The sequence below is a fragment of the Sminthopsis crassicaudata genome, chromosome 2 (genome assembly GCF_048593235.1).
Source record: "Sminthopsis crassicaudata isolate SCR6 chromosome 2, ASM4859323v1, whole genome shotgun sequence".
Lineage (NCBI taxonomy): Eukaryota > Metazoa > Chordata > Mammalia > Dasyuromorphia > Dasyuridae > Sminthopsis > Sminthopsis crassicaudata.
The window spans coordinates 430,478,960-430,492,622 of record NC_133618.1 but is presented as its reverse complement, the minus strand read 5'-3'; the positions used below and the strand labels follow the sequence as shown (position 1 = coordinate 430,492,622).

Genomic DNA, 13,663 nt, shown 5'->3' with positions numbered 1-13,663 from the left:
GATCATTCTAAGGAACATGCTTAATAAACTGGATATACCACATAGTGATGAACTAATATTGTCAATATTATTATAATGGTGATGAATATTTGGCTGTGGGTCGAGAGACCCCTAGATACCAAATGAGACAGTAGCTCTTGGAGTATTAGCCCTATTTGATTAGGGAGGTCAGGGAAAGAAAATTTTCTCCTATTTTCCAATTTTCTGTCTTGGGCTAGGTCCTCTGAGAACAGTGATCTCTGAGCTAAGTAAGGCAGCCCCTCTGCCTGGCCATAGTTTTCAGGATGGCCCTGAGGAACTGCCCCTGTGTTCCCTGGGGTTTCCTTGTTCTTCAGCCAAGGAGGAAACTGACTGCTTGGAAACAGCTGCATTTCCTTGTGAAATTATATGTGAAATCAGTCTTCATTCAGTCATTCCATAGGCATGTACTGAGAAAATGCTGCACAACAAAGATGAACTTTGACACAGCTACTAGGATCATACAATCAGAGGCAGGATTTGAATTCAATTCTTCCTGATTTCAAGAACAGCGCTTTTGCTGAAATACTAATTCTTGGGATAGTTTTTGGGGATAATGTGTTTTAAAAAAATTATCTCTTTCCATCAGCTGCCCCTCTGTGACCTTGGGTGACTTAATGAGCCCCTCCATGAAACATCTGGCATCATCTAATGTGGCGATGTAAGGAATCTTACATCATCTTGTCCATTTCCTTGTATTTGGTGGTGGCAATGATCTCCAGTTCCTGTGGTTCTTTAAGGTTTACAAAGCACTTTCCTCCCAATAGACCCAGAAAATAGGAAGGACAAGTGTTATGACTATTTTATAGAACAGGAAAAGGAGGGTTGGCTAGGCTAGTACCTTGAACCAGGGCACAGGTAGTAAGGAGCTCAGCCTGAGGCTATAGCAACAAATAATGCTCTGGGGCTTTAATTTTTTTAATTTTTATTTTTTATTATCCCTTCCCTTTCTCTCATCACTTCATTTGTAGAAGAAAAAAATTCAGGACAGCTGATGAATACATTGAAAAAGTCCCAAAACATGTGTAATTTGAAATGCCTATGGACCTTTCATTCCCATGGGGAAAGTATCTACCTCTTATCTCTTCATTGATATCCTAGTTAATTTTTATAATTTTGTTATGATTACTTTTGATTATTCTTTCCATTTACATTACTGTACATACTATGTGTTTTGTTTTCTTGGCCCTGCTTTCTAGATCTTAAATATGGACTCACATGGTATCTGGAGAAGAGCCCTGAACTTGGTGTCAGAGGGTTCAAAAACACACAAATTATTTGTGTGACCTAAGCCAAGTAATTTCCTATCTCTGGACCTTTTCTGTAAAATGGAAAGTGTTAAAGTATATGGCACAAAATACTCCTTTCAGCTTTAAATCCTAGGATTCTATAAAGTTTCTTCTTATTTCTGGGCCAATTCGTGCTCTATTAAATGGGGAGAGTTTAAACTAGAAAAATCTCTCACCTTACCTCTAAGGAATCATAGGGCTAGTTCTTTCCCTTTGAGGTCACCTTCAATTTATCCTGTATATATTTTGTACATAGTTTTTTACATGTTCTCTCTCCATTAGATGGTAAACTCAAAATTCAAGGATTATTTTTGTCCATTCTCCACCCCCATCCCCACCTTTTAAAAAATTTCCAGCATTTAGTACAATGCCTGGCACCTAGTATGCATTTAGATGCTTATTGATTTAACTTGACAACTTGTAGTACAACACTATGAATTGTCAAGTTCATGAAAATAGTAAATAACAGAGCTAAAATTTGGAGCCCCTAACTCCCCAGTCCAGCACTCCTTCCAGTATTCTGTGCCAATTTCTTTAAAAGGTGCTGTTCCTAATGGAGGAAAAGCAGTAACTTAGTTGGAAAGGGTTAACATTTAATTTGGCCAGAGCCAAAGAGTCAAGAAGAGGGAAACAGAAGTTTCAAGAGATTGAAGAATATGAATTGATAGGACAGGAAAAGCTACTTCCTGCAGACATCCTGGACCCAGAGCAGGGCTGGCCTTTTAAAGGTCTGCTTGGGATGAGAAAAATGCCTGGGCCTCTATGGATTTTTGTGTTTTTGTTTTTTTGATCAGAGTTATGCTTTCATGACTATAGGGAACTTTCAATCAATGCAGAACAACACCTGCTCTGCAATTTACAGCTCCAGAAAGTCTCCTGGGAGGAATGAGAGATTAAGAAATTTGCCCAGAGTCACATAGCTAGTTAGAAATGGGACTTGAAACCAAATGCCCCTGACTGTGAGGCCATCTCTCTATCCAAAACTCCATGCAAATTCATGTAGCCCATCCTATACTATGCAGAAAAGGCATGGAAAATGGTGCCAGGGTCCAGCGTCCTTCAGCTCAGGAGCCAAGGTGATAAATCCACTCAAAACCATGCCTTATGTATTTAGGCCCTGGGCTCTGATACTCTGATGGTCTCACCTGTCAGAAGAATCCATTGGATTAGATGATTAGATTTCTTCTGTCTTTTCTAGCTGTGAGCTCTTTGAATCCCATGAAACCTCAAAGATTTTGTTCACTGTGGTCCTTCTTCAGTGCCAAGATGTGGAAGGGGACACTGATTGTCAGAATAGTTTTGTATTCAAAAATCTACTTCCAAGGGTTACCTATGTGACCTCAAGTAAATCCTCAGTTTCCCTCCTGTATAAAATAAGAGTGTTGTTGTCCTAGAGAATCTGAGGTTTGTTCTAGGTCAAGATCTATTAACAAGGACCATCAATCTAAAAAGTCTTTGAGGACTGGGCCAGGGATAGAATCTGAGTTAATAGCCTAAGTAAACAATAATTGTAAAGAGAAAAGTAGCCATTAGCTAATGAATTTTTCTGGTCATTGCAATCCTTTACTAAAGTTACCTAGAGAAAGTATGTCAAGGATTCAACAGATTACTAAGTAACTAAGTGTTTATTGACGATTTTTTTTTTGTGGTACTAATTTGCAGAAGGAGAAAGAAAAGAGAATAGATGTATTTAATTCATACTTTAACATATTTAACATGTATTAACATCTGAGGGAGGGGAGGAGGGGAAAAATTGGACAAGGTTTGGCAATTGTCAATGCTGTAAAAATTACCCATGCATATATCTGGTAAATAAAAAGCCATAATAAAAAAATAAGAAATTAAAGAGAATAGAGAGCACAGACCTACTAATATAATATAATACTAATATAATTATCTAAAAATTTTAGGATACTAAGCTCAATGTAAGTCAATTATATGAAATAGTAGTTTTAAAAAAAATCTAACCTGATCTTAAGGAAAGGGACCTGCACTATTCCAATATCTTTGCCAAGGGAAAAAAAGGTATCTAGCATTAAGCAAGCACTTAATAAATGTTTACTAACTGACTGACTAGTAATCTAGATATATAAGGAATTACCACAATTCCCCAGTACAGAAGACCTCAAGGCAACATGTATTATACTCAAAAAATCAATTGCAAACTATTAATAGTCATATGAAATATTAATACATTCTGTGAATAAAATTAACATAGGGGAATGTAGGAAAAGTAAAATGTCCACATTCTCTTCGATCTAGGGACCCTATTGCTAGGCATACAGTTCACTGAGTCAAACATAGAAAAGTTCCACAAATACAAAATATTCATCACAACACTTTTTGTAGTAGCAAAGAATTAAAAACAAAGTCAGTCACAATTTCGTAACTTTACAAATTGTAGTATATAAGTAAATATGCAGTGTTAGAATTTTTATGACAAAAGAAAAAATAAATATGAAGACCCTCCCTGGAAGTTTTAGGGTGGAGTCTGAATGATTACTTAACAAGAATATGGTAGACAAAATTCCAGTCCTTACATCATTTTCAACTCATTTAATTTTTTTATATTCTTATTTGTTTTTCAAGCTTTTCAAAACATATGTTCACCCCAGCAAAACCTTTTGTTCCATTTTTTTCTCCTTCTCCAACCTTTCCTTAGAAAGCAAGTAATCCAATATATGTTGAAACACATGCAATTCTTTTATATATATCTTCACAATTATCATGCTGATCAAAAAGGAAAAAAAATGAGAGAAAACAAATATCAAGCAAACAACAATCAAATTGCCAATATCATTAAAGAGTACAAATGCAATAATTTTTATATAGCTTTTTATTTACAAGATATATGCATGAGTAATTTTTCAGCATGTTCCAATATATGTATACATGTCCAAACAGTTATTTTGCTGTACAAAAAGAATCAGACTTTGAAATAGTGTACAATTAGCCTGTGAAGGAAATCAAAAATGCAGGGGGACAAAAGCAGTGGGATTGGGAATTCTATGTAGTGGTTCACACTCATTTCCCAGAGTTCTTTCACTGGGTGTGTCTGGTTCTATTCATTATTGAACAAAAGGAACGGATTTAGTTCATCTCATTGTTGAAGAGAGCCACATCCATCATATTGTTGTTGAAGTATATAATGATCTCCTGGTCCTGCTCATTTCACTCAGCATCAGTTCATGTAAGTCTCTCCAGGCTTTTCTGAAATCCTCCTGCTAGTTATTTCTTCCAGAACAATAATATTCCATAACATTCATATACCACAATTTATTCAGTCAATCTCCAATTAATGGGCATCCACTCAGTCTCCAGTTTCTGGCCACCACAAAAAAGGCTGCCACAAACATTTTTGCACATACAGGTCCCTTTCCCTTTGTTACTATCTCTTTGGGATAGTAGTCACACTGCTGGATCAAAGGGTATGAACATTTTGATAACTCTTTGAGCATAGTTCCAAATTGCTCTCCAGAATGGCTGGATTTATTCACAATTCCACCAATAATGTATCAGTGTCCCAGTTTTCCCACATCCCCTCCAACATTCATCATTATCTTTTCCTGTCATCTTAGCCAATTGTCTGTTCATATTCTTTGACCGTTTATCAATTGGAGAATGGCTTGATTTCTTATCAATTAGAGTCAATTCTCTACATATTTTGGAAATGGGGCCTTTGTTACAACCTTTGATTGTAAAAATGTTTTCCCAGTTTGTTTCCCATCTAATCTTGTCTGCATTAGTTTGCATCAATTTGTATTTTCTGTTTTTTCTGTTTTCCAGCTGTGCTGGAACAGCTCATTCCTGAGCTTACAGGACTACTCAGTCTTCTGGACCATGAGCACCTGAGTGAAGCTACCTTGGAGAAAAAAATGGCTGTTTCAGACATTCTGAAGAATATACAGCCTCTTCCAGGTTAGTCCAGGGAAGAAATTCTCTTTCTTGTGAAAGCTCCTGAGCTAAATAGATAATAATAAATAATTAGTGCTGTCCCATTAATCACTGGTTATTTGCCTGATGGGATAAGGGAAATAGAGATGACCTTCAAAAGATGAGTAAATGAAGAAGGGGCAGCTTCTGATTAAAGAGATTAAAATGAGTCAGAGGGTAGTTCAGTCCCCCAATAACTGGGGCATAAAATGAATGGAGAAAAGTAAGAACTTAGAATACGAGGTACAGGAATTTGAACCTTAAATAGTAGAGAATTTTTTAAGCATAGCATTAATGTGATGACATTATGCCAATGAAAAAGTATAGGAAGATCTAGAATGGTACTGATGAAGAGATGGATGGGGGAAGGACATGGCAGAGGTAGAATCTAGTATAATTTGGTAACTGAGGTTTGGATCTTGAGGCAAAGTTAGTACCAAACTGACTACTTGAAGATATGGAAAATGGTAGTTTCATGAAAATAATTCTCTAAGCCTCAGATACCCTGAGATATGCACTCTATAAACCATCCTGAGAATGACTTTATTCTGTGTCACCCTTGTTTTTATTTAAATCCTCTGCTACAGAGAAGAATTTCCCTCTTCCCCTTTCAGAGTTGTAAACCAATTAAATCATGAAGGATCTTTATCATTTTACTTTTCTGTGGGCATTCTTTAATTTCAGAAAGTCTCATGAGATGCCTGTCTCCTTCATTCATGGGATCAGCTCTTCCAGGTCCAAATGATGGATTCTAATTGGAAAGGCACTTTCCCTTTTTGGGCTTCAAAATTTTTCTCTTTTAAAAAGTGAAGAATTTAGCTTCAGTGATTTTTAAGGTCCCTTCCATCTCTAAATTCTATAGCCAATGAAATGAGATCCATACCATTCACTGTCTTGTTGAGTAATGACCTTCCTCTCTCTCAACCAAAGGAACACTTTAGAGAACCAGCTAATCCAATTTGTCATCTCAAAATACAGTAAGTACCCTAAGAATAGACCCAAAGACATGCCCATTCTTTCCAGTCCCTGCTATCATATAAAGGGAAACAAGACTATATTAAATAATAGTTCCCATTTATTCACATTTTATAGTTGATAGGGTGATTTCCTCAGTTTACCAATGGAATAGGTAGAACATGTATTTTTTGCACATGAGTAAATTGAGGCCCAACGGCAGATTGATATATTAAAAATAAGCATTAAAAAATGCCAGAAATATTTTTGTTATAGCTGAAATGTACTCTAATTTTTATGTGACTGTTTTTAGTTTAAAATTTAATTTATTTGAAAAAACAGAATGAAAGAATAAAGAAAAACAGAAGAAATACAAACTAAAATAAAACAAAATTAAAGAGAACATTGTCATGTACCCTATTAGGGAGGATTCAAAATATATAACAATAAATTATTGGATCAAGAAAGTATATGAATTAATAGAAGAAATTATAATCATGAATGTCCATTTTATTTTCTTGTAAATTGTTATTTTCTTCTCTTCTACACACCTTATTTATTTTTGCCTTTTTCTTCCTTTCATCCCCCCACCATCCGTTGAGAAAAGATTTATGTCCTTGGAGATTCAGTTGATGGTACTAGGTGTATTTACCTGAGGGAAGATGAAAGGGAGACAAGATAACTTGACTTCACATATTTGGCTGTTATCTAGAACAGGGATTAGCTTGATCCTCAGAGCAGAGATAGCATCAGAGAGCAGAAGCTAATGAAATATGAGGCAGCACAGCTATTAGCTCTGTGAGCCCAAGTAAGTCACTTAACCTTTGAATCTGTTTTCTGTTCAGTTGTAAAATCCATAGTTGTGATGTTTATCAAATAAGATAATGTAGGATAGAATGCCTTATAAATGTTACAAGGTGCTAGGTCAATGTGAGCAATTATTACTACTCTTTGGGTTCTTAATAGAAGTAAACATCCTTATTAGAGCTGTCCAAAAATGAAGTAGAGCTGCTTTCAGCAACACTAAATCCTTCATTTCTGAACGTCTTTGAATAAAGTCTGGATGACTTCAAGTTTGGGTCTGAACTTAATGATTCTTGAGGTCCTTTCTCACTTCTAGATTCTCTATGCTCTTGGCAAGCGGAGGACTCAAAACCTAGGATATTAACTTGGCCCCCTCTAGTTAAAGGAATGTATATGTACTCAGGTCTGGCCTCAAGTAACAAACTAAAATTACATATTTCTAAAAATTTAGTTTAATTTTAATTTATTTTTTTTAAATGTTAAAATGGACCTGAGGCAACATCTCAACCAGTCCTCTCAATTTACATTAGGGAAATTGAGACCTTGAAAGGAAAAGTCACTTGCATAAAATCAGGTGAAGCACTGACAGACAGGACTAGAACCCAGTTTTATGGTGTGCTTTCCACTGCACCAGGTTATCTCCATTCCCCTTATTCCCCTGTGTCCATCTGTCTGTCTGTCCCTGGTGGATGTGGAAGAATTTCCTAACTTTGTACAGAATCTGGAAGAAAGATTTCTAACTCCCTTTAAGTATTAAGGTAGTGGTAAGAGTAGTTCTTTCCCTCCTCTGTTACTGTTTGTTTTTTTGTAGGAAAAGAGATGTCTTTCATGTATATGAACACAACCGACTTATATTCTGGACCTAGTTTTGTGGAGTCTCTTTTTGAAGAATTTGGTATGTATATCAGACACACTACTCTCTTTGTTCCCCTCTGTGGTTTCCTGAAATGCCTGGGTGGCCCCTGCCTTACCTCAGATAAGTCAGAGTTGAGAGATAACTAACTTCAACCATCTCAGAGGGACCAGTGAAATCCAAGTGACTTGGCCAAAACTATATTGCAAGTCTAAGAACAGAGCCAGTCCTAGAAACCCAATCTTCTGGCTTCGATTTCAGTTGATTTTTTTGTTCCATAATGTTCCTTGGGATTAGCGTTTAACCATTTGCAAGAATTTGAATTCAGGTTTTTTGTAGACATAAATATTAGGACATGAGAAAACCTAGTTTTGAGTTTGAAAGAAGAATGGATTTGCATTTGGCTTACCTCAGAGTAAACTGAGTATTGAAGAGGCAACCTGACTTAGAGTCAGGAAATGTCTTTAGTACCAGAGGACCTCTGACCCTACAGCTTCATGATTTCGTGCCAGTCACTCATGTCAGTCATTCCTTAGTCTTCAATCCTAGCTCTAGAGCTATGAGACTAGGAATCTCTGAGATTTGCCTCTGTTACCTTGGATAAATCCCTTTCCCTCTATAAAATGAAAGAAATTAGAAGAGCTGATTTCTAGGGTTCCTTATTTCTTCTAACTTTCAACTCAATTGCAATTCAATGCAATGCAATGTTTGTCATGTCCCATTATATACAAGGCCTTGAGTTAAGGCATGCAAATATTGATTTAAAAAAAATAGTTAATATTTACATAGTATTAAGTTTCTGAACAATTCTATGTGGTAGGTATTCTATAGACCCTACTTTCAAAACACTAGTAATAGAGTGCAGATTTATGTCCAATTCCAAGTAGAACAGAGAGGGACTGTTTTATTTTTTTGTCTCTGATATCTCCATGCCTTAACCCTATAAGTCTGGCATATGGTAGGTAATTAATAAATTAATTTTTATAATTAATAAATTAATTAATAAATAAATTGTTTTTATTCAGTTTATGGATGAATGATTGATTAGACATGTGCAAAAATCACTTAAGACAGTAGAAAATGAGATTTTAAAAAGTCTAAGCGGAAGTGTTAGAAGAACTCAGCAAAGGGAGAGATCATTTTATTAGAATTGGTGGAGAGGTTGTGTGGAGAAATAAGGAAAGCTGTCTCAAAGTTGCTCCAGAGTTGGACCTTGAAAAAAGAGAAAGACTTCTAAAAGTAGAGATGGGGGTCTGGGGAATCTATTTCTAGGCTTTGATAGGATCAGTGTGATCAGAAATAAAAGGCAGGAGAGAATGGGGTGGAGTTTAGGTCCTTTGGCTGTAATATAGAATATATGAAGAGGAGTCAAAGTTATGGTATAATATAAATTCTTTCATTAGTTGCTTCAACAAAGCTTTAATAAACTCGGCTATAGATTAGGCATAGTCCCCATTCTCATGATGCTAAGGATAAGGTATAAAGACAACTACAATTCACATTACATGTTATATATTTTATAATGAGGCATGCTAACCATCTCCTGATAGACTTGACAGAGAATGAATCATATATTCTTTTGTAAATGGTCAGTGTTGGAATTTGTTTTGCTTGTCTATGCAGATTTGTCACAAAAATCTTTTTTAATTGAGGGAAGTTAGAGGGGAAATAGATTTTTGTTTGTTAATTGAAAAAAAATTAATACAAAAGAAAAATAACACTATCTATGTGGGTTCAGAGATGGTAAGTCCAGGGAAATCTTCTCAAAAGATGTGACATTTTAACTGAGATTTAAAAGGTGGAATTCGTATCAGACTAAATTTCTTTCTAATTGTGTAAATTTTCCCTAGACTCTGCCCTGAGCAACCTTCAGAGCATGCACGAAGATGACGGGGAGATTGAAGTAGACAACTTGGAGCCAGCAACAAGTCTGTTGCTGAGAAAAGTAAGTTAGGGATGAAAATGTTTTTTTATGTTGCTAATCTTCCCCCTTGAAAGAAAGGATGGGCCCTAGTTCTCTAGCTAAAAGTAGAACTAATTGCATTGAACATGAACTCACAGCATCTTTGAGCTAGAAGCCACCAAACTCCGTGAGCATGCAACTCATGTCTCTGTGAGCAAGAGTCCCCTTTTTTTGAATGTCCCTGACAATGAATGGATCATCTTGAAGATTTCCAGTGATGGGGAGTTCGCAATCGTGAATAGTTCAATCAGGGAGTTATTTTTTACACTGAACTGAAATATTTCTTTGCTGTTTCCATTGTTCCTACTTCTGCCCTATGGGATTAAGCATTTAGCTGAAAGCCCTACAAACACTTTAATGCAATTATCATCTTTCCTTCCACCCTCTTATATTTTCCTGGCTAAATGTTCTCAGTTCCTCTCAACAGACTCTCATGTGGCATACTTTCTAGCCTCTCATCATCTTTGTCATCCTCTAGGATATGTGTTATTTTGTTAACTTCCTTTCTAAGCAAAGGATCTGGAATGGAATACAATAGTCTATATTGGTTCTGATTAGAGAAGAGGACTGCAGAAATATTTACCTCTCTGATTCTATGTGGCAAACCTATGAAGTCAGGAAGATTCATATTTCTGAGTTCAAATACAGTCTCAGACACTTAGCTGTATGATCTTGGGCAAGCCACTTGACCCTATTTGCCTCAGTTTCTTCATCTGTAAAATGAACTAAAGAAGGAAATGACAAACCACTCCAATATATTTGCTAAGAAAATCCCAAATGGGTTCAGGAGGAATTGGAAACTACAGAAATGACTCAACAACAAAACTACAAAAGATTTCCTAGAGTTTCATCTTTAGGCTGAAGAATTATAATTATCTTTTACCTACTTTAACCTTATGACCCTAGACAGATCATTCTGCCCTCTTTTGAGCTTTTGTTTTCTTATTGGTTAAATGGTGACACAAAGCAATTATGAAGACTCAGAGAATCTATGGCAAAAAACTTTTTAAACTAACTATAAGGAATCTAGAACAGCAACTGATGTGTTTTTTTTTAAATCCGTATTCATAAATTTACCTGGGGATGGATTGTTCTATATAATAAGGGCTCCCTGAAGATGAAAGGCCATTATTCAAATGGAAAACAGTATCATAGAAATACGTTGGGAGATGGTCTGATGTTTGGCACAGCCACACTGTGTGAGAGTGACTGAATCACTTCCTCTCCAGGTCTTGGGTTTCTATTCCATAAAATAGACTTTGTGATCTTTAAATTTCTTTCTATCCAGTGCCTCCATTTTTAATTGCTTCCTATTAATTTTGTATGTATTTATTTTCAATTTTCATTTATCTCTTATTAAATTGTAAGCCCCTAAAGTGCAGGGACTTTTTCTTTATAAATCATTAATGTTTAGCACAGTTCCTGGACCAATGTGGCTGCTTAATAGAGATTTATTGTTCAATTTTTTGATTCTTAATGTGCCATGGTCCTGCCATTCCTTACACCAGCTTCTAGATTTGCATTGGGAATGGCATTCCTACCACTTGTGATCTTCTCCTGACTATGCTAGTCTCCTTTTCTTTGCTCACATTATCTTTTTTTTTTTTTTCTAGTCATCAGATCCTCCTCCACCACTTCCCACTAATCCTCCTCCAGAAGATGACTATGAAGAAGCCCTTCCTCTGAGTCCAGGCAAGACACCTGAGTACATCAGCTCTCATAGTGAGTCTATTAATTGGTTAAGGGGGTCAGACAGAGAAATGGAGGGATAAAATAATTAATAAGAATTAATATATTTTATCTATTAATAGATCATATTACCATATTAATAATGTAGTAATAATTAATATGATGGTAGGGACTAACCTACTATTTCAAGAGAGATTTTATATGAGGGAATTCCATTTACTAATTTACTAGTAGGTCAGCAACTTAAAATCTTAAAGTTGTTTAAATTACTGACAAGTTGAATGGCTGGCAAAAGGATCACATAGCCAGGATGTTATCAGTTTCTCATGACTTTATTGATTCCTATTTATACCTTAATTCCAGAGCAAATCCCCAATTCTTGATAAGAAGAAAGAAACCTTCATAGTTAAAAGTACAAAATATTGGAATTCTGTTTAAATTTAGCTCACCAGCAATCATAAAAGAAAGAAATGTAGATTCTTCTGATATGCTTAATAGTATTTGACAAATAATGGCAGCAGAGAAGACTAATAGAAAGGCCAACATAAATAAGAAAGGGTTATGAAATCCTTTAAAATGTATTTTATAGGAAACAATGAAAAAGGATCCATATAAATTAAAAAATTTTAACCTTAAATTATTCATGTCAACAATAATTCACAAAAGCTATTAATTGTAACTGCCAGGAGTGCCTGCCTGAACGTGGACGCATCAGGAATTATCAGGTTTTGAAAATATTTAATATTCAGAATTAAGATTCTGAAAGATCCGGTAGAAATGCCACTTAGGAGGGAAGGCAGGCAATATGGACCCAGGTAACTCTGGGATCAGGCTCAAGGATACAGCTGAACATAATGTTTATATAAATAGGTTAAAGAGCCAGATGGAAGATATTTTAACAGAGATCACCACTGAAGAACAGCAGGAAGCTTGTAATCAAGCTCCCAGAAGGCTATCCCCACACCCATTAAATATAGCTCAGAGAGGGAGCAACCTAGAGCTAATGTGTTTGTATGACAGTATAGAGTATAAAATGCGACAACTAGAAGTTGAGTTGAAAATAGAACGACAAACAATTAAAAAAGAGTTGCTAGAATTGCAGGTTAAACTACAGGTTGAGATAGAGAAAGAAGAAAAAGCTAGGTTACTACACAAACCTGTGGCTGAAGCTAAGGAGGGAAATAAACGAACCACATGGACTTCAGTTGGAGAAATTCTTCTTAACGTTTTGTTGGTTTACCTTGTGCATTATTGTTTTAAGGAATCTATTGATTACTCTTCCATTGAAAAGAGGTTTAGTTCTTTTTATGTGCAAAGCTTGGGTTGGATTTTAAATCAGCCTTAGGGGAATTTTCCAATTCCTCTTCCCTCAGCCTCACCTTCGTGGGCCAAGGGCATTGTGACTTGTGATTTGTAAGTGCAAATTCAAAGGGATTCAGTTGAAATACAGCAACTCTAAGCTTAACTTTGTCTCAAAGCTTGATGTGAGAAGAGGAAAGGAAGGGGCAATTATCAGTTGACATCACCCATATATGCTTAAACTATTTCAAGTCTTTGGTCTGAAGAATATACTAGAATTATCTTCCTACTGAGGGGAGTAACTCAGGAAGAGAACCTTTTCCAGAGTAGAAGGGCCCCTGTTACGTCATACAGTATCCTTCCTGTTAGATAATGACTCTGGATAGTATTGCCAGGTTTCCAGAGGTCTTCTCTCAGAACAAGGACTGGATGAAATCCATTCCCTCTCTTGCTTCCTTCACTACCAATCTCCTGCACTTTTCTCTCTAACACTAACTGTGGCCAGTTAGTCTTTGCTTAGCTTCAGTGAGCTAATGTCCTTGGATATTAAGGATTCTGAGTCACAACAGAGGAAGGAATGGTCCTGGCTTCTTTCTACAAGTGAAAGTATGATGTGATGAACTTGAAATCCTAGGCCCATCTGTGATACTACTTTATCAGTGACTGGGCAATTCATTCTCCATAGTTACAAGTGTCAGGCTATGGCATAGTGTCTAAAGTGCTAGATATGGGATCAGAAGTCAAGTTCTATTTCGCATACTGACTGGCTGTGTGATTCTAAGCAAATCATGTAATCTGTCTGCCTCAGTTTTTTTCATCTATAAAATGGGGATAGTAATAGGAATTATTCACTAGGGTTTT

At 36.1% G+C, this 13,663-nt stretch overlaps 1 protein-coding gene across 3 annotated transcripts in view; it reads left to right on the top strand.

The window, feature by feature from the left end:
- Positions 1-13,663, top strand: part of AFAP1L1 (actin filament associated protein 1 like 1) — a 57,183-nt gene that overhangs the window by 19,081 nt on the left and 24,439 nt on the right. For all 3 annotated transcript variants that reach the window (XM_074292123.1, XM_074292122.1, XM_074292121.1), the window contains exons 2-5: positions 5,094-5,225; positions 7,810-7,893; positions 9,702-9,796; positions 11,428-11,536. In XM_074292123.1, coding sequence (XP_074148224.1) covers positions 5,094-5,225; positions 7,810-7,893; positions 9,702-9,796; positions 11,428-11,536 — 420 coding nt within the window. The remainder of the gene's footprint in view (positions 1-5,093; positions 5,226-7,809; positions 7,894-9,701; positions 9,797-11,427; positions 11,537-13,663) is intronic.